At 39.9% G+C, this 23,686-nt stretch overlaps 1 protein-coding gene across 50 annotated transcripts in view; it reads right to left on the reverse strand.

The window, feature by feature from the left end:
- PBRM1 (polybromo 1) overlaps nt 1–23,686 on the reverse strand; it is a 137,773-nt gene that overhangs the window by 36,943 nt on the left and 77,144 nt on the right. For 29 of the 50 annotated variants that reach the window (XM_055382635.2, XM_031009154.3, XM_063703487.1 and 26 more), the window contains 5 exons: nt 21,499–22,141; nt 15,704–15,915; nt 6,803–6,988; nt 5,080–5,237; nt 4,156–4,419 (listed from right to left, as the gene is read on the reverse strand). In XM_055382635.2, coding sequence (XP_055238610.1) covers nt 4,156–4,419; nt 5,080–5,237; nt 6,803–6,988; nt 15,704–15,915; nt 21,499–22,141 — 1,463 coding nt within the window. The remainder of the gene's footprint in view (nt 1–4,155; nt 4,420–5,079; nt 5,238–6,802; nt 6,989–15,703; nt 15,916–21,498; nt 22,142–23,686) is intronic. The other 21 variants (XM_055382637.2, XM_055382627.2, XM_055382609.2 and 18 more) reach the window with 3 other exon arrangements.

Consider the following 23,686-nt stretch of genomic DNA (forward strand, 5'->3'; position numbering starts at 1 on the left):
TAAAGATATGAGACCAAAAAAGACCAAGTAACTCATATACAGAGAGTTCCTAGAGACTTCTAAATACCAGGTAAGAAATCTAAGTTAATTATCATGCTGACTTCCATTGATAATTCTTTTTTTTTTTTTTTCAGACGGAGTCTCGCTCTGTTGCCTAGGCTGGAATGCAGTGGCGTGATCTCAGTCTCGCTCTGTTGCCTAGGCTGGAATGCAGTGGCGTGATCTCAGCTCACTGTAGCCTCCACCTACTGGGTTCAAGTGATTCTCCTGCCTCAGCCTCCCAAGTAACTGGGATTATAGGCACCTGCCACCACGCCAACCTCCTCAGCCTCCCAAAGTGCTGGGATTACAGGTGTGAGCCATTGCACCCGACCGGATAACTCTGCTTTTAAAAGAAATTATTTTATGATTCTAACACATTCCCATACTGATAAAATATAAAAAATCACATTCTTTCCCAGCCCCATGATGTCGCCTCTTACGGAGAATCTTTCGGAGCACCTGTTTGAGTACTACCATTGGAGCATATTCTTTGCCATCAAACTGCTGGGTCAAAGACACCGGGCCGGGCACGGTGGCTCACGCCTGTAATCCCAGCACTTTGGGAGGCCAAGGCGGGTGGATCATGAGGTCAGGAGATCGAGACCATCCTGGCTAACACGATGAAACCCCGTCTCTACTAAAAATACAAAAAATTAGATGGGCGTGGTGGTGGGCGCCTGTAGTCCCAGCTACTCAGGAGGCTGAGGCAGGAGAATGGTGTGAACCCGGAAGATGGAGCTTGCAGTGAGCTGAGATCACGCCAATGCACTCCAGCCTTGGGGACAGAGCGAGACTCCATCTCAAAAAAAAAAAAAAAAAGACACTAATAGGGGCGGGGGCGGTGGCTCACACCTGTAATACTAGCACTTTGGGAGGCCGAGGCAGGCGGATCATCAGAGGTCAGGAGTTTGTGACCAGCCTGGCCAACATGGTGAAACCCTGTCTCTACTAAAAATACAAAAATTAGCTAGGTGTGGTGGTGCACACCTGCAATCCCAGCCACTCAGCAGGGTGAGGCAGCAGAATCACTTGAACCCAGGAAGGCGGAGGTTGCAGTGAGCTGAGATCACGCTACCACACTTTAGCCTGGGCAACAGTGAGACTCCATCTAAAAAAAAAAAAAAAAAACACCAATAGGAGAAAAGTGTGTGTGGTCTCATCCTATACGAGGCTACACATATTATCAGTCTTTTCAACTCTTGCCATCCTGTTAGGTATTATACAAACTATTAGGTTAACTAATACATGTTTTTTGCTGCCTTCTTTCTGTAAATTATCTATTTGGGCCTCTGCTCATTTTTGTAGTCCTACTTTCCCCCCTAGACCCTAAAGAGCTCTTTGTATATTAGAAACAGTATCCCTAGACTGTTTTATTAACCTTGTATTTTCAATCATAAATCAATAAAATGATCAATGGTTTTATATAATGAACAGAAAATCCTCGTCTATTCCAAATTTATTATTGAAAAAAAATTATAGGTAAATGACTGTTTTCTAAATTAAATTCTAAAAATTTTCTGTAGAGACAAGGTCTTGCTATGTTGCCAAGGGTGGTCTGGAACTCCTGGCTTCAACTGATCCACTTGTCTTGGCATCCCAAAATGCTGGGATTACAGGCGTGTGACACTGTACTGGGTTTTAATTTTGTTTTTTAACTGTAGTTTTATAAAATGTAATATATCTGGCAGGGCAAAGCTCTAATTTTTAAATTTAAAAAAAATCCCTCAGTTCACTATCAAAGGGCAAAGCTCTCTTTCATACCCTTTTTTCCCCCTTGTTTTCTGGTGACTGTCACATATTTATTCTTAATAAGAATGCTAGAATAATTTTGTCAAGTTTCAAAAACAATCTATGCAAGTCTTTTATGTCCTTCAGTAAATTTTTTTCCTAGAGGTTCTATATATTCCTTGTTATTTCTTAATTTGTTGTTAGTGTGAAATGGATATTTTCTTCCATAAGATTTTTCTAACAGTTGCTAAAGTGTATTCAACACTTTCACTTTACTTTCAAAAGTCTTACTAGTTTGTATATGAAGACTATTCATTTACATATGGATTTTGAAATTTCTATTTGCTAAATTTTCTGTTTCCAACCTTTTCAGTTAATTTCCCCCAATTATCTGCAAAAAAGTATTCTTGCTTTTTTTTTTTTTTTTTTTTTGAGACGGTCTTGCTCTGTTGACCAGGCTGGAGTGCAGTGGTGCAATCACAATTTACTGCAGCCTCTACCTCCTGGGCTCATGGGATACTCCCATCTCAGCCATCCAAGTGGTTGGGTCTACAGGCATGTGCTACCATGCCTGGCTAATTTTTGTACTTTTTGTAGAGATGGGGTTTCACCATGATTCCCAGGCTAGTCTCAAAATCATGGACTCAAGCGATCCACCTGCCCTGGCCTCCCAAAGTTCTAGGATTACAGTTATGAGCCAACACGCCTGCCCTCTTGCTTCTTTATTGTCAATATTTTTACTGCTTTTGTTTATCTAACTACATTGGCTAATTTCAGAAAAATATTAACACTAGAACAGTAAGCCCCTTGGTCCAGTGTGTAACTTTAAAAAGGAATTTGTTTTATGGGCTTCAGGCTTGAGACACAAATATGAATTAAAAAAAAAATTACACTAGAAGAAATACCTATTGAAAGTCTTAAAAAAAATCAAGATGGGTTCTCTACCAAATAATCTTTCCTTTGATCTAATGGAATAATGAATGAAATTTAAAGATCTCCCTAACTTTGAACAATTCTTGCTTTCTTAGAATGAATTCCCACTTCTTGGTCATGTTGTCCTCAAAGAAGTAATTTGATTTCACTTACTTTTTTCCCCCAAGTAATTTTTGCATCAATATACATGAATAAGACTGAGTTACAGTTTTTTGTTTTTATTTTTCAGGTTGTGAAATCAAGATTATCTTGGCTTTGCAAAACTGGAAATTTCTTGTTCTCCCTGCTCTGAAACAGCTTCAACAGTATAATAATCATAGGTCCCTTAAAGAAAAAGTCACCTATGGAACTGTCTGACCTCAGTACTCTTCGGGTTCAGTTCTATGATACTTTAAAAAATTTCTTCATGTTGTTGTACATTCTGTATTATATCTCTTCTTGATTCCATTTTGGTAATTTGTAATATCCTAGACAATTAGCCATTTTATTTAGGTTTTCAAATTTATTAGCAGAAATATACAGTCTTTACATTTCTTCCACATTTATTTATTTATTTATTTATTTATTGAGACAGAGTTTCGTTCTTGTTGCCCAGGCTGGACTGCAATAGCGCGATCTCGGCTCACTGCAACCTCTGCCTCCTGGGTTCAAGCGATTCTCCTGCCTCAGCCTCCCAAGTAGTTGGGATTACAGGCACCCACCACCTCACCCGGCTAATTTTTTGTATTTTTAGTAGAGACAGGGTTTCACCACGTTGGCCAGGCTGGTCTCGAACTCCTGACCTCAGGTAATCCACCCACCTCGGCCTCCCAAAGTGCTGGGATTACAGGTGTGAGCCACCGCGCCCGGCCTTCTTCCACATTTTGTGTCGAAGTTTAACCCCTTTCTTTTCCCATTATTAGATAGTTGGCAGTTTATCTAATTGGACCTGTCAAATAATTAGCTCTTAGATTTACTTTAAAAAAAAATTTTTTTTTTTTTGAGACAGAGACTCACTCTGTTGCCCAGGCTGGAGTAGAGTGGCGTGGTCTCAGCTCACTGCAGCCTCCGCCTCCCAGGTTTACGCCATTCTCCTGCCTCAGCCTCCCGGGTAGCTGGGATTACAGGCACGCCCCACCACACCCAGCTAATTTTTGTATTTTTAGTAGAGATGAGGTTTCACCATGTTGGTCAGGCTGGTCTTGAACTCCTGATCTTGTGATCTGCCCGCCTTGGCCTCCCAAAATGCTGGGATTACAGGCGTGAACCAATGCACTTGGCCTGATTTACTTTTAAATTATAATGTACAGTTTTGAAAGTGTAAATTTCTTTCTGTTATAGTTTCCTTCTTCCTGTTTGGCTAAGGTTTTGTGTTGTTGCTCTTTTTCTAAGTTTGAATACTTTATTCATTTATTTTCTGGAATAGGTGTTTTGAGATGTAAAATTTTTTCTGTGTGGCTATTATCTGCATACCTTTTCCAAGTTAAAATTGTCTTCAGCTCGACTGTCCTCTGAGTTGTCTGTATTCTTCTCATCATCACCTTTATCTGCATTTGCAAATACAGAGGCCACGCGAACCACAGGCAGAGGCACATCCCGAGGGACAAACCTGACTGAGCTAATGGGCATCGTCCACAGTTTAATTTTCTTAAAAGATTTGGTTTTGGCAGAATACCGTGATTCACAGACAAAAACATCCTCATCTCGGAAGTTTTCTGGGCATAACTTAAAGTATTCCTGGGGGGTGGGGAGGGCATAAGAATAATACTAGTTAGGTGAATTTTCTGAAAATCAATCAAAAAAAAAAAAAAAGCAAATAACCAACCAACCAACCAAAAGCTGAACTGATTACAGACTTTCTGGCAGTTAACAAAAAATAATAAATGACCAGAGATTTAGAAGTATTTCTTTGGCTACGGAATGGACTTATTATATACACACCCTTTAAATTATAAAAACAAATAATTCCATTTAGCTTACAATTGCTCTTTGAAAACATATGAACGTTTCATATAGCTATAATGTTCCTTAAAGCTTTGAAGAGGGCTTGTGTGTGTGTATCAGACAGACACACAAAAGCACACATTATTACCTAAAAACCAAACTGAAAATTTGTAATGATTATCCTTAAAAAAACATCATACTTAAAAATTAGCCTGGCAATATTAAAAACTTAACCTAACTGCATTATAGCCAAATAGTGTAAGCAGCAAGTGGTCTTTCACAACGAAGTTCAGGTTAATTTCTTCCCAAATCTTTTCATATAGCTATATAGACACGGCTTAAAAAATAGCTTAAAACAGAGTTCTTAATTTTGTAAATATTGATTATTTTCTGTGTTTTAAAATTTTATTCCTAGGGAATGAGTGAGACTTTGGGATTTAATGAGTTTCTTACCTTGACAAACATGACCACACACTTGCCTAGAATTTTACTAACTGGAACTTTGTTGTAATAGTCACTCTTAAAAACTTCTTTTTCTAGAAATTTTCGTGTAGCCAGGTGGAATGTTTCATTTGGTCGGTAAAACCAACAGCCATACAACCATTTTTCACCTCAAAAATGGGGGGTGGGGGAAGGGGAAGAGAAAGAGAATCATTGTTAACAGAAATCACTTTTTTTTTTTTTTTTTTTTAAAGAGACTGGGTCTCACTATGTTGCCCAGGCTGGACTTGAATTCCTGGGCCAAAGTGGTCCTCCAACCTCAGCCTCCTGAGTAGCTGGGACTACAAGTGTAAGTCACTGTGTCCAGCTCAGAAATCACACATTCTTTGCAAAATTAGGAAATACACCATCAATCCACTCTGCCATGATATGAACCTAGCACTGTGCTTATTTTTACAGCTACAGTTTCTTAATATAATTATCCATAGAAGAAATAATACTCAAAAATAATAAAGTGTAATGAGGCCTAAAAAATGCATGCTACTTTTTCCCCCTCATATATATATATATATATATACACCCTCAACCTCTTGGGCTCAAGTGATCCTCCTGCCTCAGCCTCTCAAGTTGCTGGGACCACAGCAAGTGCAATCACACCCTGCTGATTTTCTTATTTTTTCTAGAGAAGGGGTCTTGCCATGTTGCCCAGGCTCTTCTTCATATTAAAAGCCATATAAAATACATAATGAGGAGGACAGGTGATGAGACCTGCTCCACTCTGCTCTGGTTAGTACATACCTAGAGTTGTGCACTTTAGTAAGGGGATAGATATGCTACTGAAGGACATATTTAGCTCTCTGGTGAAGGAATACAAAAGTATTTCATGTGATAGGCAGCTCAAAGAACTGGATTGCCTGGATCACACTTCCACCAACTTCTGGCTTCATTAATTTCTATGCATACTCCATGTCTCAATTTAAAGGCAACTGTTCTAGAAAGCCTTTTTGAAAACAAATGCTAAGCCAAGGCATGTCATTCTATAATAATTTCTTTTTTGATCATAATCTTCCTTACTGGAGTAGTTTTGCAAGGGAAAATATGAGCTTTTTGTTCTTCTGAATCTATGTCACTCTACATAAAGTTTGGCTCAAAGTTATGTTTTTAATAAGTATCAAATGAATGAATGAATCTCAACCAGACTTTAAGAAGCTGTATTTCTTTCTTTTTTTTTTTTTTTGAGACAGAGTCTCACTCTGTCACCCAGGCTGGAGTGCAGTGGCGTGATCTCGGCTCCCTTGCAAGCTCCGCCTCCTGGGTTCACGCCATTCTCCTGCCTCAGCCTCCCGAGTAGCTGGGACTACAGGCGCCTGCCACCAGGCCCAGCTCATTTTTTGTATCTTTTTAGTAGAGATGGGGTTTCACTGTGTTAGCCAGGATGGTCTCGATTTCCTGACCTCGTGATCTGCCCGCCTCAGCCTCCCAAAGTGCTGGGACTACAGGCGTGAGCCACTGCGCCCGACCTAGAAGCTGTATTTCTTTTGACTCAACTGTGACACTTGCCCAATAGGTCCTATGTTTTTCATATGATGGGTGCTTACTTACATTTATTGATATATTGAACAATTATTATGGAAAGGCTTAAGATGTCTGAGTTAAAATTTTCTTCCCTGAGGAGCAAGGAGAAGTCAAATAGTCATATCTCACTAAACTGTCCTTTGATTTAAAACAAACTTACCAGCTGAATCCTCCCACAGTCTTTCAATACAGACGATATGTGGTTGTAGGTTGGCCTCTGCAGGTTCCACATAGACGTAATCTCCAACATGGTACATGCTGTTTTTAAAGCTACAGTCCTGGCTGTATGTGCGATGTAAGCCTGAGAGGCCTGCAGCACCAGAGGAATCTTCACTCTTTTCAGCTTCTTAGGTAAAAAAATAAATAAATAAAGGAAAAAGGTACTCACCAAAGGGATGCTGAAGTCAGATGTAGGGTTCAAACAACACATACTAATAACACATTTAATGCATTTAATTCCATTTGCAACATGCGAAGGGAGGAATCAGCAATAGTATGATCTTCACATTCCTAATAGCCTCTACTCAAAACTATCTTTGAATTACAACCATCATTAATTTAAATGAATATATAACTACACAAAGGATGTAGAGAATAAAAACATCACCTTACTAATATATGATCATATGGACATTTTGGATAATATCGAAAGGCACAAAGAAGTACGTATGTCGTTTCAAATCAAGTAATTCTAGAGATAATCTCTGATATACTTCATCCCCACCTTAATGCTTCTCAATGTGTTTCATTTCACTAAGTTATTACACGAATATGACACATTTAATGGAGTCTTAGAATTGAAGAAATATAGAATACGTATATTCTACAATATACTATAAACTATATCTAGTATATATATTTAATATATCACGAACACTAGCCCTGAGAGGAAATGCTTTTCAAAATGACTTTTATTTATGTATTTTTTTCGAGACGGAGTTTCGCTCTTGTTGCCCAGGCTGGAGTGCAATGGCACAATCTCAGCTCACCACAACCTCTGCCTCCCAGGTTCAAGCAATTCTCCTGCCTCAGCCTCCCGAGTAGCTGGGATTACAGGCATGCACCACCACGCCTGGCTAATTTTGTATTTTTAGTAGAGATGGGGTTTCTCCATCTTGGTCAGGCTGGTCTCGATCTCTCGACCTCAGATCCGCCTGCCTCAGCCTCCCAAAATGCTGGGATTATAGGCATGAGCCACCGCGCCCAGATGACTTTTATTTTTGTTAAGTAAAACTTATTAATAGTTCCAGTACAGGCCGGTAGCGGCAGCTCACGCCTGTAATCCCAGCACCTTGGGAGGCCGAGGCGGGCAGATCACTTGAGGTCAAGAAGAGTTCAAGGCCAGCCTGGCCAACATGGTGAAACCCCATCTCTACTAAAAATATTAAAAAATTAGCCAGCATGGTGGCAGGTGCCTGTAGTCCCAGCTACTTGGGAGGTTGAGACAGAAGAATCGCTTAAACCTGGGAGGTGAATGTTGTAGTGAGCCAAGATCACGCCACTGCACTCCAGCCTGGGTGACAGAGCAATACTCCATCTCAAAAGAGAAAAAAAAAAAGTTCCAGTACAAGCTATCGTTTGCAAATATCACAGGGTTTTTATTGAGGATAAAGCTTTGCCCAAATCTTTGATTACTTCCTTAGGTTAATTTCCCATAAATGGAAGAGCTAATAATAAGCATTTTAAATGTTATTTATTTTATTCCTCCTGAAACATTAAATTTTCTTTTTCTTTTTTTAGACAGAGTCTCACTCTGTCACCCAGAGTCTTGAACTCCTGACCTCAAGTGATCTGCCCGCCTTGGCCTCCAAAAGTGCTGGGATTACAAGCGTGAGCCACCGTGCCCGGCTATCTAAATTTTAAAATAGTTTTTCTAGTTCTGTGAAGAATGTCATTGGTAATTTCATAGGATTAGGACTGAATCTGTAAATTGCTTTGGGCAGTATGGCCATTTTAATAACATTGATTCTTCCTATCCATGAGCATGGAATGTTTTCCCATTTGCATCTGTCATCTCTGATTTCTTTGGGCAGTGAGTAATTCTCATTGTAGGGATCTTTCACCTCCCTGGTTAGCTGTATTTCTAGGTATTTTATTCTTTTTGTGGCAATTGTGAATGACAATGTGTTCCTGATCTGGCTCTTGGCTTGGCTGCTATTGGTGTATAAGAATGATAGTGATTTTTGTATACTGATTGTGTATCCTGACACTTTGCTGAAGTTTATCAGCTGCAGGAGCTTTTGGGCTGAGACTATGGGTTTATTAGATATAGAATTAAGTCATCTGCAAAGAGACGTAGTTTGACTTCCCCTCTTCCTATTTGAATGCCCTTTATTTCTCTCTGTTACCTGACTGCCCTGGCCAGGACTTCCAACACTATGTTGAATAGGAGTGGTGGGAGACAGCATTCTTGTCTTGTGTCAGTTTTCAAAGGGAATGTTTCCAGCTTTTGGTTATTTCAGCATGACGTTGGGTGGCTTTGTAATAGATGGCTCTTATTATTTAGAAGTATGTTTCTTTAATACCTAGTTTATCTAGAGTTTTTAATATGTCAAAAGCCTTTTCTACATCTATTGAGATAATGTAAGTTTTTGTCTTTAGTTTTTTTTTTTTTTTTTTTTTTTGAGACGGAGTCTTGCTCTTGTCTCCCAGGCTGGAGTGCAGTGGCGTGATCTCGGTTCACTGCAATACCCGCCTCCCAAGTTCAAGCAATTCTCCTGCTTCAGCCTCCTGAGTAGCTGAGATTACAGATGCCCACCACCATGCCCGGCTAATTTTTGTATTTTCAGTAGAGATGGGGTTTCACCATCTTGGCCAGGCTGGTCTTGAACTTCTGACCTCGTGATCCACCCGCCCCGGCCTCCCAAGGTGTTGGGATTACAGGCGTCAGCCACTGCGCCCGGCCTTTTTTTTTTTTTTTTTGGACATAGTCTTGCTCTGATGCTCTGATGCCCAGGCTGGAATGCAGTGGCGCCATCTCGGCTCACTGCAACCTCTGCCTCCCAGGTTCAAGCAATTCTCCTGCCTCAGCCTCCCAAGTAGCTGGGATTACAGGTGCCCACCACCATGCCCAGCTAATTTTTGTATTTTTAGTAGAGATGGGGTTTCACCATCTTGGCCAGGCTGGTCTTCAACTCCTGACCTTGTGATCCACCCGCCTCAGCCTCCCAAGGTACTGGGATTACAGGTGTGAGCCACTGCACCAGGTTTTTTTTTGTTGTTGTTTGTTTTTTTTTTTTAAGACTTGAGATGGATTCTCGCTCTGTCGCCCAGGCTGGAGTGCAGTAGCGCGATCTCGGCTCACTGCAACCTCTGCCTCCTGGGTTCAAGCAATTCTCTTGCCTCAGCCTCCCGAGTAGCTGGGACTATAGGCATGTACCACCACACCTGGCTAATTTTTGTATTTTTAGTCGAGACAGGGTTTCACCATGTTGGTCAGGCTGGTCTCGAACTCCTGACCTCAGGTGATCTACCCACTTTAGCCTTCCAAAGTGCTGGGATTACAGGCGTGAGCCACTGCATCCTGCCAATTATCTTTTTCTTCCTTTATTTCTGTTGTTGTTCTACTTCTGGGAGACTTCTTCAACTTTGCATTCTAATATTTCTCTGAATGGAAAACAACTTCATATATGATTCACACACCACATAATTCACCTAAAGTTCAATGGTTTTTGGTATATTACATTATTAGTTTTTAATAATTGTAGTAAAACATATAATACAAAACAGTTATCATTCTGACCACTTTTAAGTGTACCATTCAGTGGCAATAATTTAGTGTTGTGCAACCATAACCACAAACTATTTCCAAAACTTTTTCATTATCCCAAACAGAAACTTTAATCATTAAACAATAATTACCCATTTCTCCACTCTGCAACCTGGCCCCTAGCAACCTCTATTCCACTTTCTGTCCCTATGAATTTGCCAATTCTATATACTTCAAAAAAGTATAATCATACAATATCTGTCCTTTTCAGTTTGGCTTACTTCACTTATCATAAGGTTTTCAATGTTCATTTACATAGCATGAATAAGGATGTCATTCCTTTTTATGGTGGAATAATATTCCATTGGATGAATATACCACTTTTTGGGCTTTTGTTATTTTTGATTGACATATGATAATCATGTGGCTGGTGTCTGCAATCCCAGCACTTTGGGAATCTCAGGAGGGGGGAATCCCTTGAGCCCAGGAGTTTGAAACCAGCCTGGGCAACACAGCAAGATCTCATCTCTACAAGTAATTTAAAAAATTAGGCCAGGTGCAGTGGCTCACACCTGTAATCCTAGCACTTTGGGAGGCGGAAGCAGGCAGATGACCTGATGTCAGGAGTTAAGAGACCAGCCTGGCCAACATGGTGAAGCCCCATCTCTACTAAAAATACAAAAATCAGCTGGGTGTGGTGGCGCACGCCTGTAATCCCAGCTACTCAGGAGGCTGAGGCAGGAGAATCGCTGGAATCTGGGAGGCAGAGGCTGCAGTGAGCTGAGATCACACCACTGCACTCCAGCCTCAGCAACAGAGCCAGACATCTCAAAAAAAAAAAAAAAAAAAAAAATTAGGCAGGTGTGGCACATGTCTCTAGTCTCAACTACTCAGGAGACTGAGGCAAGAGACTCGCTTGAGCTCAGGAGGTTGAGGGTGTAGTGAGCCATGATCGTGCCACTGCACTCTAGCCTGGGTGACAGAATGAGAGCCCATCACACACAAAAAAAATTGCACATATTTATGGAGTACAGTGTGATATTTCGATAACATGGATACAACGTATAACAATCAAATCAGGGTAATTAGCATATTAATACTCTCAAGGATTTATCACTTCTTTATGTTGAGAAGACTCAAAATCCATTCTTCTAGCTATTTGAAAATATAAAATAAATTGTTAATTATAGTCAGTCTATAGTACTATTGAACACTAGTAACTTATCTTTCCTATCTAACTATAAACATATAGATGGTCAATAGGCATATGATAAAATGCTCAACATAACTATAAACTTCAGGGAAATGCAAATCAAATTTTAAAAAAATTTTTACTGTTGGCCATGCGTGGTGGCTCATGCCTGTAATCCCAGCACTTTGGACAGCAGAGACGGGCGGATCACGAGGTCAGGAGATCGAGACCATCCTGGCTAACACAGTGAAACCCCGTCTCTACTAAAAATACAAAAAAAAAAAGAAAAGAAAAAAATTAACCAAGCGTGGTGATGGGCGCGCCTGTAATCCCAACTAGTTGGGAGGCTGAGGCAAGAGAATGGTGTGAACCCGGGAGGTGGAGCTTGCAGTGAACTGAGATCACGCCACTGCACTCCAGCCTGGGCAACAGAGTGAGACTCCATCTCAAAAAAAAAAAAAAATTTTTTTTTTACTGTCAATCTCACTTGCATATGAAAATATTTTTCATAAAAACATAAACATTTCATGGATGTATTATTTTTAAATACATTTTAAAATTGTGATAAAAAATCTATAACAAAATCTGCCTTTTAAACCAATGTAAAGTGTGCATTTCAGTGATATTAATTACAATCACAATTTTTGTTTTTTCATTGATATATAATATAAATATTTATGGGGCACATGTGACACTTTGTTCCATTTATAGAATGTGTAATGATCAAGTCAGGGTATTTGGGGTAACCATCCTTTCTATGTGTTGGGAACATTTTAAGTTCTCTCTTTTTATCTATTTGGGGATCTTTGACTCCTCTGTAACTGGATGTCTAAATTTCTTGATACACTTGGAAAGTTTTCATCCATTATTTCACTAAATAGGTTTTTCAACCTTTTTAAATTTCCTCTTCACCTTCAGGAATACTGAAAATTTGAGAATCTGGTCACTTTATGGTGTCCCTTATGTTACCAAGCTTTGCTCATTCTTTTTTATTTTTCTTTGACTGAGTTATTACTATTTCAAAAGACCTGTCATCAATTCCTGAAATTATTTTTTCTGCTTGATACAGTCTGTTCTTAAAGTTTTCAAATATCTTTTGTATTTCATTCAATAAATTCTTCAGTTCCAGAATTTTTTAGTTCTTTTTCATGATATCTATTTGATAAAGTTCTCATTCATATCCTGAATTGTTTTTCTGATTTCTTTGTAATGTTTCTAAGAATTCTCTTGTATCAAACTTTGAATTATTTTCCTGGAATCTGATAAATTACTTTGTTTTTGAGACGGAGTCTTGCTCTGTCCCAGGCTGGAGTGCAATGGCGCGATCTTAGCTCACTACAACCTCCACCTCCTGGGTTAAAGGTATTCTTCTGCCTCAGCCTTCCGAGTAGCTGGGATTACAGGCACGCGCCACCACGCCTGGCTAATTTTTGTATTTTTAGTAGAGACAGGGTTTCACCATGTTGGCCAGGCTGGTCTTGAACTCCTGACCTCGTGATCTGCTGGCCTTGGTCTCCCAAAGTGCTGGGATTACAGTCATGAGCCACCGTGCCCAGCTGCTAAATTACTTTTCGACTGAAATCTATTGCTAGAGAATTACTGGGTTCTTTTGGAGGTGTAATATTTCCTTGCTTTTTCTTGATTCCTGTGTCCTTACTTACATTGATATTATATGTGTGTCTAGTACAACAGTCACTTCTTCCAGTGTTCTGAATTTACTTTCGTAGAAGAGGACTTCTCCCTGAAGATGTATCTGTGGTGTTGGTTGGGCAGGATACTTTGGTTTTGAATCTGGGTTTGTACAGTAGTGTAATCTCTGTATGATTCCTTCTACCGTAAACAGTATCAGTGGTATCCATGACTTCCTCAGTGGCTTAGGGCAGTAGCCCCCAACGTTTTTGGCACCAGGGACCAGTTTCGTGGAAGATAATTTTTCCACAGACGGGGATGGGGTTTGTGGGGGTAAGAGAATGAGGGTTGGGTGGGATGGTTTCAGGATGAAACTGTTCCATCTCAGATCATCAGGGATTAAAGTTTCATAAGCAGTGCACAACCTAGATCCCTCACATACACAGTCCACAATAGGGTTCATGCTCCTATGAGAATCTAATGCCACCATTGATCTAACAGGAAGCGGAGCTCAGGGGGTAATGTTTGCTTGCCTGCCACTCACCGGCTCCTGTGGAGCCCAGTTCCTAAGTAATGTGGGGGGTGGGGAGGAGGTGGGGGTGCCTGGCTTGAGGTGCAGTTGACAGCGGAGGCTGTGGTAAAGTACTGCTGGGGACTGGGCTGTCAAGGGGGCCATGCTTTGGGCCCCAGAGTGGTGTATACTGGCACTGGTGTTAGCAGGTCCAGGCAGGCCAATTCTTGGGACTCCAGCTGGCTTGCTGGAGTGCCAGGAATGGCAGCAGTGGATCGAGCAGGTGGGTGGGTTCCCGAGCCCTTGGGCAGTGGATGTGGCAAGGGTGAAAGCAGTAGCAGTGCTGGGACAACTCTCTGGGACCCAAGTGTTCTGCACCAGTGCTGGCAATGGCTATGATGGGTGAGCTAGTACCCGGACCGACAGGTAACACATGAAGATGGGTGCCAGTTGTCGTGGTAGTGATAGATTGAGTGGCCCTGACCCCACATGCTGGGAAAAGTGCTCAGGTATCACTAATTGTCAATTGGGCCGGACAATCCCCAGGCCCCTGGATGGAATGTGCAGATAATTACATGTATGTGATCAATCAGTTGCTGCTTTTAAGATTTTCATCAGTTTGATGATAATGTATCTAAATGGGGCTCTCTTTGTGATTATCTTACTTGAAATTCTTGGAGCTGTTTGTCATCAATTTGAGAGGTTTTCAGCATTATGTCTTCAAATCTTTTTTCTCTCCCTTTCTCTTCTCTCCTCTGGAGCTCCCACTATAGGTCTGCAAGGAAACCTGACACTAGGGGTTGCTCCTCTCTTTCTATAGCCAATGACTTAGGTGAAGTTTGTACTTAACTACCTCAAGCCCGTAAGGATGTACCATGTGCTGACAGATCTGTGTATAGGCTGGGGGATGCACTCAAAGTCGCAGCCAATTTTCAAGTATCCTTTGGATTTTGCTCTTCACCAGGTTCTTTTGCATCTTCCCCCACAGCATGTGTAGGTTTTCCAGCTGGCTGGGAATGTGTGGAGAGCTTATCTCAGTCCTTTTATAGATGTCTAACTTTCAGAATATTCTTTAACTTGGATCGTCACCTTGGGCCATCAAAGTTGCAGCTTTACTCCATGCATTTCTGCATCAACCACTTTTAGCTGGCAAAGTCATAGATTCCCCTCTCCCCTAAACCTCACACATATATATTCACTATCTTCCTGAATGAGTATATCATATATCTCCTTTGGTGACAAAGCTGTTGGTTTTGCAGTTAGTTCTATGCTGGCAAAATTACTATTCTCACCAACCAAGTCTCTTTCCCTTCTTTTTGGGGTTTGCCATCGCTTATAAGAATTTGCTTCAAATCAATCTATTTTGTTTTCTTGCCTAAGGGAAAAAATCTACGGAGGAGATTTGATGCCAAAGATTAACATAATTTAGAGTCACATATTCTAGGAATCTATGTGAACTTGAACTTTATCAGAAATGATCCAATTTGTAATCATAAGGTCCTGTTATCAAAATATTTCTAAATTCTGGCAAGTGACCCAAAGTAACAGTTTATAGTTTGATACAATTAAAATAAAACTTTTCTCCAGGTATGTGATTCAACCAAAATATCATCTACTTGTCTGGTCCAAAGTATCTATGAGGAAAGCAATGCTACTGCATGATGTGGCAAAAACTTCATGGACTCACTGTTGAGAATGCTTTCTAGTTCTAGCTGGCCTGCTTAGGTTTTGATCTACCAATAATATAAAGAGGCATTAAGCCCCCACACTTGTGAATTAACTGACTTTTTTCCTGGAATGCTAGGATAACAGCTGTGTCACAGGTAACTTTTAATCTTTCCCAGGTCTGATGACCAAATTGATAACTATAAAAATATTTCCATCTCATTGCGTCTACTCTAATATAGTCAATACCCTGAGTTTTCATTCATACAAACAGGACTCTCTTCCACAGCTAATTATGAGAACAGCTAGAAGACAGTACATTTTTTCATATTCAATAAAATGAAAAGAAACCAACCTCTTTTTTCTTCTTCTCGTTTTAGTTTATCTTCCTCTATTTCTTTTGGCAATTTTTCCTTTCTCTCTTTCTCCACATCATTATGCAAATGTTTTGTGGTATAGCTGAGTGCCGGTGAAAGAAGAATCTCTCCATTTTTGCAGAGTTCATCACGAATTTTAATAAAAAACTGCTGAAGTTCTACCGCATCTTCATATATTTCTGAATCTGTCCTATAACAGCATCAAGAGTATCCATTGACATACAAGCTGTTTCTTTTAAACACCTCAATTATATGTTAAATTCTATTAAATGCTTCTTTAATTGATATAGTGGTATTTCTGTACAGGTCTATGAAGAGTATCTTTCCGAAGTTTGTTAGAACAAAATCCAAAGTGTCATTTTACCATGGTAAGCCCCATGCCCACCATTTTCCTTTACTTCAAGGATCACTTCTTGTACAGCTCATGAAAAACAAAAGGCCTCATGTAATTTCTCTTGGAGATACATGGCACACACATCAATCGATTCTGGCAGGGGAAGGTGGGTGCCAGAACCAAGAATTGTACCAAGGCTCCACAATATGATCAACACTTACTCATATCTATTCTTTGGATTTTTACTTTCTCTTAATAGCAGACCGATGTATTACATAATAGGCTCTATTTTCTTCCTTTTGGTCCTACATCATGGTTGCCTAGGCTAGTGAGACCCTGTGAATATCGGAACCTAAAGCAAAGCCATGAAAGTATTCTATAATGGTTACAGGCCTCAGAGTTAGTGTTCATTTTAGTTTCCCAGAAATAACTGTGTAATTCTGGGGAACCAGCAAAGGCAACATAGTGAAAGATGGAAAAAAGATTATGTATGTCATACCCAGAACTTTTCTGAGTCTCCTTCCTCATTTATGAAATAAGGCGGCCAGGCATGGTGGCTCATGCCTATAATCCCAATGCTTTGGGAGGCCGAGGCAGGAGGACTGCTTAAGGCCAGGAGTTTGAGACCAGCCTAAGCAACACAGCAAGACGCTGTCTCAACAAAAAATTAGCCGGGCATTGGGGTACACACTTGCAGTCCTAGCTATCTGGGAAGCTGAGGCGGGAGGGTCACTTGAGCCCAGGAGTTCGAGGGTGCAGTAAGTTATGATGGCACCACTGCATTCCCACTCTGGGCAACAGAGCAAGACCCTGTCTGTTAAAAAAAAAATCAATAAACAGGCCAGTTGTGGTGGCTCACACCTACAATCCCAGCACTTTGGGAGGCCAAGGTGGGCCAAAATGGTGAAACCCAGTCTCTGCTGAAAATACAAAAACTGATGGTGCACACATGTAATCTCAGCTACTCAGGAGGCTGAGGCAGGACAATCACTTGAACCCGGGAGGTGGAGGTTGCAGTGAGCCAAGATCGCGCCACTGCACTCTAGTCTGGGCAACAGAGTGAGTGAGACTCTGTCCCAAAATACATAAATAAATAAATAAATAAATAAATAAATAAAATGTGGGGAGTGGGCAAAATAAACTTCAGACTTTAGAATTTTGACTGGAGGAAATTTTATTACTGTTTCTAGTACCACTGTGGTCTGAGGAAGGTTTACATACAATTGTTTTTATTTTATTTTATTTTGAGGCTGGGTCTTGCCCTGTCACCCAGACTGGAGTGCAGTGGTGTGATCACAGCTCACCATAGCCTCAACTTCTTGGACTCAGGCTGGCTAATTTTAAAATTTTTTGTAGCAACAGGGTCCTCCCTGTGTTGCCCAGGCTGGTCTCGAACTCCTGGCCTCAAGTGATCCTCCCTCTTCAGCCTTCCAAAGTGCTTAAATTACAGATGTGAGCCACCACACCTGGCTGGCATAAATCGAATTCTATTAACTAAGAATACCAGAGTCTAAAAACTTATTCACAAAACTAACCACAAAGGTCTTAGCAGTTACAGAGACATTCTGGTCAGAGGAGTGTGGCCAAGTAGGCCACCTACTGCTAGAGCATCAAACTTCAGAGAGGTCCCCAGAATGCTGCTCCCATCAGCAAAGGTGAACTGACAAACAATTAAAAGACACGATCAATAATCTAAATGGGTGTTTCCGGAAAGTCTTTTTTTTTTTTTTTTTTTTTTTGAGACGGAGTTTCGTTCTTGTTGCCCAGGCTGGAGTACAGTGGTGCGGTCTCAGCTCATTGCAACCTCTGCCTCCCAGGTTCAAGCGATTCTCCTGCCTCAGCCTCTCAAGTAGCTGGGATTATAGGCACCTACCACCATGCCTGGCTAATTTTTGTACTTTTAGTAGAAACGAGGCTTCACCATGTTGGCCAGGCTGGTCTCGAACTCCTGACCTCAGGTGATCTGCCCGCCGTGGCCTCCCAAAGTGCGGGGATTACAGGTGTGAGCCACTGTGTCCGGCCTTGGAAAGGTTTTAAATATCTTTTGGGGTCATAGAAATGCTAATACTTGTAGGAAAGCAATAAAAATAAAACTTACCAAGGGAAGACACCCCTGAAACACTTTTTTTTTCTTCTTGAGACACAGTCTCACTCTGCTGCCCAGGCTGGAGTACAGTGGCACGATCATGGCTCACTACAGTCTCAATCGCCTGGCTCAAGCAATCCTCCCACCTCAACCTCTCGAGTAGCTGGGACTATAGGCATATGTCACCAAGCTTGGCTGATTTTTTAAATTTTATTTTAAGTAGAGCTAAGGAAGGTCTTGTTATGTTGTCCAGACTGGTCTCAAGCTCCTGAGTGCAAGCCATCCTCCCACCTTGGGCTCCAAAAGTGCTGGGATTACAGGTGTGAGCCACTGTACCTGGCCCCTAAAACATAATTTTATGTTTGTTTTCTGAATGAAGATATTTGAATTCTGTTCACTTGAAATTAAAGTTCATTTTATAATAGTGTACAATTTTAAGTATAAAATTAAAAGTGAAAATTTCTGTAAATTAAAAGTAAAAAAATTTTGTAAAATTTTTGTAAATACCTTTCATGGTATACTAAAAGGGCAGATCATAATTCCATCATATCGCATGGTTTAGAAATGAACATTTTGTACAAGAGTCACTAAACACCTAGTATATGCTTTTTTGTTTATTCAAAGCATTATAAAGAATTTATTAGTCTAAGAGGTCAGGTATTCATTGAATGTGCAGGAACATAAACTCAAGCTGGAAAAAGAACTCTAAATTCCCCTCAATTGGTAATCTTTTTATATAAGGCAGACATTCAGCAAAAGGAAATAATTAAGAATACAGGAGGCTCTTAATGCTTCCCTTGTTCATCTTCCCACAGGTCTCTTTTACCTGCAAGGGGATCAGAGTGTTTAGTCTGGGAATACTGCCAGCAGTTTAGAAAAGCCAGCAGCCAACTGGCATGAGTCAGCACTGTGCTGTTACTAAATACTGTTGATGGACAAACTATTGTCACCTGAGTTAATTTTTCTCTTGTTACGTCTCACTGTTCAGATTCCTTCTATTTTAGCCTGTGAAGTCCTAGGTGATGTTGGGTAACAGTGGTGGGTAGGGGTAGGGGTAAATGGTGATGAAGCATGAAGACTCTTAGAGATCAACATGGAAATCTACGGTATGTAGACTTCATTGAATTTATGAACTAATATTTCTGGGATGCCTAGCTTTGTTACTGATAATATAGTAGATAAAGGCATAGTTTATCATTCACTAAATTGATGCATCCCCATCAATTCTTATTAAGTACTTATTCTTAATAAGTACCAAAAGCAATCACAATACTATCTTCGTTCACAAAGTTAAGAATGGCTCCCCGTATGTTTTTCTTTAAAAAATTTTTCCTAACTACTAAATTACCAGGGATCCCTTTTGTTTTTCAACAAAGCTCTGGGCATGAGGGTAAAACGGTGTGCATCACTATCTCATAAAAATACACCTTGGACTCTATCTTCTAGGCCTCAAAAGCAAAAAACAACCATGTCAACAATGGGAGAATGAAAAGAGCTAATTTCCTAGAGATACAAATCTTAATTCTTAAAATAAACATATCATCTGTAAGACATAAACAAAGTTCCTAATAATCTAGAAGACAAATACTCATTGAAAGACTCACAGAACTAACACCAAGATGTAATGGGGCTAAGCAGGGAGGAGAGGAAGGGAGGGGTATTAGACTTAAGGGACTACTTAAGCCAAGAACAAGAACAGAAAGAAGTCTAAGCTACATGAAAGCAGAGTTTGTTTTGCCCACTGGTGTATTCCATGCATCTAGAATATGCTCATTAAGTAGCCTCTCAATAAATATGTGTTGAATAAATGAGTAACTCCAAGAGTTTTTGACTGCAAGATGTCCCTCCATCCTTCTCTTTATTTCTACTCAATTGCTGAAGAACCATATTATTAAGGACCATTTCTTAAAAGTGTCACACATGGGCCTCACCAAACTGGCCCCAACTCTATCCCTGTCTCTTAAACATATCATATTCATTTCCTAACTCCATTTCTTTGCTCATAACATTCATCTTATTTGAAATATCCTCTTGCCTATTCATTTGAACCCTACCTATCATCCCATGCCTTTTAAGGAGAACTGTGGCCCACAGAGTTCCTTACATCACCATCTTTACTAAATATAAGGTTGTGGTATGTTGTCTCATGTGTGGAATTATTTTTCCCTTAAGCGTAAGTCCTGGCCCATCCATCAGACTTCAAGCTTTTAGAGCACAGAGCTCAAGGGTTGTCATCTATGGCCGTGCTCCATGCCTTGTCCTGGTAACTGGCTCAGGAGTAGCCCTCTGCAGTGGAGAGCAAGACAAGTCACATCATTTACTAGTTGTAAGACTATGGGTAACTTTTCTCTGCCTATGCCTCTAATTCTTTCACACGCAAACTGAAAAGATTATCACTTATCTAGAACGGCTATCATAAGGGTTAGAGATTGCCTTCATAAAGTGCTTAGCATGGTGCTTTACAAAGAGCTGGTGCTTAACACAAGCAGCAAAGGTTACTATATTTTTTTTCTTCTATTTGCAAAGACACTGAAAGCAAACATTACTACTTGCTTTTCTTTAAAGGTTCAGAGCAAATTCTGATTTCATAGATTCCCCAGCTGGCATTACACTGCCTAAAGGTCTAGTTCTAAACATGATAGGCTGTAAGCTCCAGGAAGGTAAGGTTTGTATCTTTTTTTTTTTATATTTTTCCAACTGTCTCTAAGTGCACATATAAAATAGACTGTAATTGCTGAATTTAATAGTCAAGTCTGCTATTGACATGTAGCAAAGATATATCACAGATAAAAATTAGAAGGAAATTTAAGTTTAAAGTACATCTAAATTTGACTGCTTCTTTTAGAACATTTAATGTCTTCAGCAAGCTCTTAAGGTGAGAAACCTGAGATTAAAAAAAAAAAAAGAAACCCTCTGAGGTACTTAAAATGGTGATCAAATTTCTATCAGTCTAACCTCAGGTCAACACCTTAGAGCTATTTTATTTAAAGCATTCGTGCACTGAAGCCAAACCTTAAAAGAAAAACGCTGTTACTATTTCCAATTAGAAACATTTATCTTTTTAAAAAACACGTTCTATGAAAGGCTGTATTTTAAGTTTATGCTTTTCAAGAGATTTTCAATGTTGTCTTCCTCCTCACTGGCCTTAAACTAGATGACTTAGTGGTGTGCCTTCTCTCCCCCACAGAATATACTCCCTCTTAAGAAGTTCTGGCTGATTAGAATTCAGAATAGCATGCTACCAGCTACAATCATGTATGTAAGTGGAAATAGTACATCAAAGCAATATTCTTTCATCTGTTTTGTATTAAATAGCACATATCCTCAAAATGAAAATGGCTTTGAAAACATACCGATTCATCCTTCTTGCTCGTTCCAATACTTCAAACATATGCTCTTGAAATAAATCAAGCCGACGGTAGCGATTATTTTCAACATTCTTCCTAATTATGTCAAATGTAAGGGGTGGTTTGTTAGGAAAGTTGGGATCCACAGCAGGAATTTCTGCTAAAGAATCACTGTAGCATCTTCCCTCATCATCCTGATGACTCATGACTGACACAAAAAGATTGTGGATAAGCTCTTGAATCAGCAAAGTCACATTTGGGACATGAGAGTCCTCATCTCCCTCCAGGTCTCTGCGTGTTTCAAGCAGGACTTTGTGTAGAACAAGAGCATCTTTGTAGATTAAAGACTCAGGCTCATTGTATGTACAGGCATTATTAAACATCATGACAAAGTCCTCAACCATAGAGTCAATATCTTGGTACTTGTTGGCCATCATGTGACTTCGAATTTTTTCCATGTCCATGGGCTTTTTAATAGTCAGATAGTAGTCAGGCAACTCAGATCTAGAGGGAAGCCTCAGAAATATGGCACTGAGGCGGCGACCCCTCTTATCAGTATAGTTCTTTACAGCTTCATAGACCTCATTTAGTTTCTGCTGCATTGGAGTCATGTATTTTGATTTTTTAGGAGAAATGCCACTCTTCCTACCTAAAGAGAGATATTTAATGTTAAATGAATAAAATAAATGAACCTAAATTTGTATACAGATGGTAGCATAACCACAAAGGACGATACCAAGTAATCTGTAAAACCTAGCAATTAGCACGTCTATAGTGAAATATAACCTGTAGACAAAAAAGTACTAAAAAATTTTTTTAACTGTTTTCAGTAATTATATTTTTGATGGGAGACTACTGTAAGGTTGAGAAAGCTGTGAATAAGAAGGAATAAAGCAAATGAGTAGCTATGTGACATTCTATCACCTCTGGTATCCCTGAGAACTGAGATTTTCATCATGGGATAAAAAGAGATAATAGATGTTAAAACGCAGGACATTAATAATTACCTTGAGGCCTTTAATCTCAATTGAAAGTATCACTATGAACTTATGATGTATTTTATCTTTAAATATAAACATACAAACAAACACACAAATTTCCTAGCTCTGTCCACTGAAAATCGTACAAACAATGACTACCTCAGTAGCAGTATAGCCCACACTAGAGTTTTAAAATACTAATTCCAAATAGTAATGTTGAGGAGCCCTCACCTTTCAGCAGAAACATGAAAAAGGTAGGGCTCCTTGGCAAATGGCTGATTCCCAGTCTGGTATATCTTCAAACACTAGACAGTAAAGAATCTATCAATGACTTCTTACCATGACTTCATGTCAATAGAATATAGGAACCGGCTGGGCGTGGTGGCTCATGCCTGTAATCCCAACACTTTGGGAGGCCAAGGTGGGTGGATCACCTGAGGTCAGGAGTTTAAGATCAACCTGGCCAACATGGCGAAACCCTGTGTCCATTAAAAATAGAAAAAATTAGCCGAGTGTGGTGGTGGCACCTGTAATCCCAGTTACTCGGGAGGCTGAGGCAGGATAATTGCTTGAACCCAGGAGGTAGAGGTTGCAGTGAGCTGAGATCAAGCCATTGCACTCCAGCCTGGGCGACAGAGCGAGACTCTGTCTCAAAAAAACAAAACAAAAAGAATACAGGAACGAGCCTGAACCAGCCTGAGTATCAATAAGGACAATAACTTCAATTACAACTCAGTCATATGTTTAAGTCTGGTAGTTCTTAACAATACGTACAAACAAACAACAAAATGGGTAAATATTGAAGGATGTTAGTAAACCAATGCATATTTTGAAAACTGGTAAAGGTGAAAACAAAATAAAACAAAAATCAAGCCTTTATCCTTTCAAAAAGCAAGACACACACAAAAAAAACACTGTACCACTGGCTAATCAAATATTAGATAAGGCAAAGTTTCTCTATAGCTAATAAGGAATAAAATTAAAAACTATCACAATTTTACATCCCTTTCATGAATTAATAATTAATGAAGTATGCAACAACACCTGTTAACAGAAAGACATAAATAGATTTCACATGTACCTGATGGAAGACCATATATTACCTATGAAGTCGGTTTTTCTGCCTAAGGGAGAGAACAGGGGATCAGACCTCAATCTGATCAAGCCTCTGGCTCCAACTACCAATTTATAGGAAATACAAAGGACAGAGGAAC

This window comes from Gorilla gorilla, chromosome 2, assembly GCF_029281585.2.
Source record: "Gorilla gorilla gorilla isolate KB3781 chromosome 2, NHGRI_mGorGor1-v2.1_pri, whole genome shotgun sequence".
Taxonomy (NCBI): Eukaryota; Metazoa; Chordata; class Mammalia; order Primates; family Hominidae; genus Gorilla; species Gorilla gorilla.